The 5,125-nt window shown below is 37.9% G+C and overlaps 1 protein-coding gene across 1 annotated transcript; it reads right to left on the bottom strand.

Moving 5' to 3' along the window:
• Positions 1-625: 625 nt before the first annotated feature.
• Positions 626-4,425, bottom strand: LOC104442989 (probable inactive serine/threonine-protein kinase fnkC). Its single transcript, XM_039311927.1, has 6 exons — positions 4,281-4,425; positions 2,432-2,555; positions 2,141-2,301; positions 1,746-2,034; positions 1,437-1,594; positions 626-935 (listed from the first exon to the last, which is right to left on the bottom strand). The coding sequence occupies exons 1-6, from the start codon at positions 4,309-4,311 to the stop codon at positions 790-792; spliced, it is 909 nt and encodes a 302-aa protein (XP_039167861.1). The 5' UTR covers positions 4,312-4,425; the 3' UTR covers positions 626-789.
• Positions 4,426-5,125: the final 700 nt, after the last annotated feature.

Genomic DNA, 5,125 nt, shown 5'->3' with positions numbered 1-5,125 from the left:
GCGGTCATTGGTGGTCACCAGCACGAAAATGTGCCGAGTCAATGTCTGTGATGTTTGTGCATGTTTCCATCTCTCTCTATAGTGTATTCCTTCTCCATATCTATGTTCCATGAAATTCTATGATGCTGCAATTGTAGGTCTTGGATGGCGAGTGGTCGACTGGGGTGGACACTCTGCCTTTATGCATATTATCCAAACATAAAAGACAACAGACCTAAAAATACCTGAAATATTTTGTTCAATTCGGTTTGATCCAGACCAAGTCAACTCGGGAATTTTTGACACCCTTGTGACTACCGGGGGACCTATGAAATACCTTGTGGGTCCCATAAATAGATTAAGTCTAGAGTTTGTGGCTTATGTCAATAGCCCTGACCCTTGTGCAGTCGGTAGAACTCGAACTTATAACTTCCAGATCCTAAGTTGGAAATCCTCTAACTTTTCAATATACATTTGAAGCACATTTATTTAGTCTAAAGACCTTAAGCATAAGTTAAGCTCATTAGATAAAAAATTTCAAGCAATTTTCCATTCCAAATTATTAATACACACAATATCCAATCCACCGTGATATGTAGGATGGCCGATGATAACTGTATAGTTAAGTTAAGAAATTCAAGTAAGATTTGAGCACAAGAACTTGATTGCATTTTCATTCAAAAGTTTTGAGATTCCATCTAGTAATCATATAAGAAGCCAAACTAGGTACACAAAATTCACATGGAAGTACACACTATCCTCAAGGAATTTATTCTTACACACCAAATACGGAAGTAAGTCATCAAACTCCTACAGCTTTGATACGACGCTGATCTGGACGTCAACCACCAGAGCATCATTCTGAACGAACCCTTTTGCTGATTTCTCGAGATCCTTCAAGGGCATAAAGTCTGCATCGCCCCCTTGGGGATGTGAGGCACTTAGCCAGCGCTTAACTGCAATGCACTCCTACTTAGTACGGACTCAAGAGGAGAAAGAGCATCATGTTCTTTCAATAGAAGACATATACATGCATACGAGAATCGTTGCTATCTTATTCAAAAGTTGAGAGTTATAAAGATGGGGTTTGAGCCCTTTCCAGAAAACCATTAAAATTTACTCATAAAATCAAAGTGATATTCATTTTATAAAATGATCTTGAAAGTTTTGTAGTGATTTTAAATAGTAATACTAAAATGTATTTGCATCAGCCCATTTGTTTTTGGATCAAGTAAAAATATAAATAAAAAATTAAATTATTCTTTCTTTCTTATAAAATTTATGACATTCAAATTTCGAAAAATTATGAAAATGTTATATTCATATTCGCATGCTAGCATCTGCATGTTATAATAGTTTTGGGTGTTTTGTGTAAATAAAGACTCAAAAGTATGCATCTCGTGAGATTTAAATTAGGTAAAAACCAAAAAAGTAAAATTAAATCCAGAAAAACATACATCGCTTCTCCTTGTTGTTATTTTTGAGTTGGTCCAACACACGCAAATTGAACTCTGCATAAACTTTCATCTTCTCGTGAAGGTGTTGCACTTCTAAGTAAACGGACAGCGACTTGCCCTTGCCGGCCGCATTGCCTTTGGGATACACCAATAACTTCCTACACACGACAATTAAAGGTAAACAAATGTAAGTTTTAGCTAATCCTATTTACGAACATAAGCAACAAGAACAAATAAATTTAGAAAGGTGAAAGGCAAGAAGCTAAATTCATTTTCGCAAAAAAAAAAAAAAAAATTCTGGGAATGTACCATTGCCTTCCTTCGAAGGTAAACTCTTTGGAAAGGGGATCCGTGCCCAATTTGGACCAGTTTTCGATCTGAAATGTGAATGTGTTTTGAGTCGGGTATCTGATCAAGGTAAAAGACTCCTCCCTCATCATGGCAGGTTGGATGACAAAAACTTCAGCCCCAAATGTACAAGAGTGCTTTTCACCAAGGTATCCATTTGAACGGTTTTCGAATTCTTTCAGGGAAAGAAACCGAGGAAACCCGTGTTGGGTCTTCGAGCGGTGGAACCTGCTTATCTCCTCATCGGTATCTACAAAGATTTCCTCAGATTGGTTCTGTTGTTAATTATAAGCAATGACGATGTAATTGGATCTGTGACTTTATAAACATTGATTATGAATAATGTGATTATCAACCTTGAATAGTTAAGTACTTGTTTTGTAACTTGTTGTGCACAAAAAGCTTGTAGTTGACGTGAACTGTCTGATTGGGAGGAAGCTCCTCGATTGACAAATAGAGGGAAACATATCCCAATCCATTATCGCCACTGTTGCCTTTAGGGTAAAGAGATAGCCTCCTGAAAAGAAAAATGAAACGTCTAATTAGCTATTGATTGATTAAGTATTAAAGTTGTGGTTCCAAAAAATGAAGATCTAGTTAGATGAAAATATGTTTGGAAGGGAAAAAAAAGGAAATAAAAAGCTCACCATTTGTAGCCCCCAGCTTCAAATACACCGGAATCATACTTGTCCAACATTGATAAAACGTCAAATGATTCAATCTTCAATAAATAATGAGCTGGTGGAAGAGCCCTCATGTACCTGGCAGATTCTGCCCAAAAAAAAAAAAAAAAAAAAAAAAAGCAACCGTTCGAACACAATTGATATTTTTCGGAGATAGAAGGTTATTAAATGGTTCCTTCCAAATGGACAGCAATTGACCTTTCGACTTCACATTTTTTAGACAAAATTTGAAGGATAAATATTGCAGCCCAATAAGATACGATGCGGCAAATTCTGTGGCAGAGTAATTTTTGGGCCACACCACACCTATCACTTGTGAACAAAGTATTTTTTAATATATGTGCACAGAGCCGTTTATCATTTTTGAGCATAAATATATACTAATTAAACCAAAGATTTAGATCCTCATGTTATATATAAAAAATAAAAATAAAAATAAAAATAAAAATAAAATAGAAGAAAGTTAAAAATGACGAGATAACCGTACCGTGTGTATGGAAATAACTCGAGGAAAAGCCACATATAGCTCTGAAGTTAAGTGGTTAATAATCCTATTGACAATTCCATCTTAGAGTAGGAAAAAGTACAAAAAAAAAAAATTCCTAAATCCATGACATTGGTACCAATTCAGTTATAAATATTTTAATTGAATTAATTTAATCCTAAAATTTTGCATATTGATATAAATTCAGTCATCCCAGCCAATTTTGGCCAACCGGCGTCACACCGACATGGCAATTTTTAAATAATTTTTCATTTTTTTGGATTTTTTATTAATTTTTTTCCTTTTTCCTTTTTTTCCTTTCCTCTTCTTCCTCTTGGCTTCTTCCCCTACAGTGGCTAGTGAGCCTCCGACGACTCACTAGCTGCTGTGCTAGAGTCGACCCTAGCCCATCTTCAGCGAGGGCTTCGCGGCCCTCACTTAGCCTTGTCCAAGGTAGCGGGGGAGGTGACTTTGCCTAGATCTGGATGAGGCTAGCCTTGCCATGGCCTAGCCATGAGCGAAGGTGGCCTCACTTACGGCTGGCGAGGCTACGGCAACATTCACCAAGGCCCGATGAAGGGCGCCACGGCCTTGCCAGCTAGAGGCAAGGCCGCCTTCACACGTGGCTAGGCCACGGCGAGGCTTGCCCAGATTTGGGCAAAGCCGCCTCACCCACAGCCCTAGGCAAGGCAAGGCAAGGCAAGGGTCACGACCCTCGCCTAATGTCCGGCGAGCTAGCCAAGTCTCATCGGCCATTGCAGAATATGAAGCTAAGAGGAAGAAGAGGAAAAGGGGGGAAAAGGGGGAAAAAAAGAGGAAAAAATTCAAAAAAAGATTAAAAATCGTCATGTCAACTTTCGTCGATCGGTCGGCATCCATGTCAACGCTAGTCAACTAAAATTGACCAAAATGACTAAATTCGTACCAATATAAAAATGTTTAAGATTAAATTTGTCTAATTGAAATGTTTATAATTGAATTGATACCAATATCATAAGTTTATGACTTTATTTGTATTTTTCCCTCCTAAACTATGATTAGGATGTTCAATCTGATTAGATATGTTCATTTTTCAAGCGCATTATTGATCAAAAGATCCATATGTGCATATGTCTAAATTCATGAATGGTTAGATAGCTTAATATTTCATGAGTGTTGAATTTAGAAAGGCCATATTCGAGCCAATTTTCTATCCTAGCATTATAGCCAGATAAAATTGGTAAAATTTTCAAAGCAAAAGACCCGAATCATTAAGAATAACAACACGGACTTAGGTTAACAAAAAAAAAATGAAAATAGAGCGAAAAGACAAGAGATGAAGTGTAGTACCTTTGGCCGTGGCAAAGCAGCACATTGCCATCTCCAAATCAGAAAGCGTGATATTTTAGCTTGCTCTAAGCTTTTTGTTGCTTCCTAATTTGCTCCTCTCTCTCTCTCTCTCAAACTGATCGGAGACTTTGCTCGTCAACCCCAGCCATGATGGGGTTTATATGGAGTCCATCCGGACAATAAGAGTTTAGTTTTCCGAACTTTTTAGAAGGGCCCCCGACTTTTGTTCTAATAAAGCTTAAAGATAAGTTTTCTGTGCTCCGAAGGGTCCCCAACCTTTGTCCTTATAAAGCTGAAAGATAAGTTTCCTGCGCATCCTCTAGTGGCCTCTTTTTTAGTGACCAACCCAATAACATGAAAAATTTCTTCTTTTCACACCCGAGGGAAGCCAAAGACACGTGGGAGGCCGGTCTAATGAGGCAATCATCGATACTTCCCTCACCCACTTTGTGACGCGTGTAAGAAGTCCTAAAAAAAAAGACTTAAACACGAAAAGTCATTGACCGGCAGTGTCACTAGTTGACTCATTGACCAAGACCCATTGACCCTTGTCAATGGTCTCGAGCTCACCAAATTTTAAGAGGATGATACTTCTATACAAGTGTACCTTAAAGTTTGCAACCTATATTGCCACACACTTACGTGAGAAATGGAGTATATTTCCAGCCTAGAAATTCTTCTTTTCACACCTAAAATAAGCCAAAAAGACACATGGGCAGCCCATGTAATGAGGCAATCATCAATATTTCCCATTCCCACTTCTTGACTTGTGTTAAAATGTCCTTAAAAAAAAGACTTAAACACGAAAAGTCATTGACCGAAGTATCACTACTTGACTCATTGAC

The sequence above is a fragment of the Eucalyptus grandis genome, chromosome 5 (assembly GCF_016545825.1).
Source record: "Eucalyptus grandis isolate ANBG69807.140 chromosome 5, ASM1654582v1, whole genome shotgun sequence".
NCBI classification, from domain to species: domain Eukaryota; kingdom Viridiplantae; phylum Streptophyta; class Magnoliopsida; order Myrtales; family Myrtaceae; genus Eucalyptus; species Eucalyptus grandis.
The sequence above is the reverse complement of the archived record's forward strand: the minus strand, read 5'-3'. Positions and strand labels throughout refer to the sequence as shown.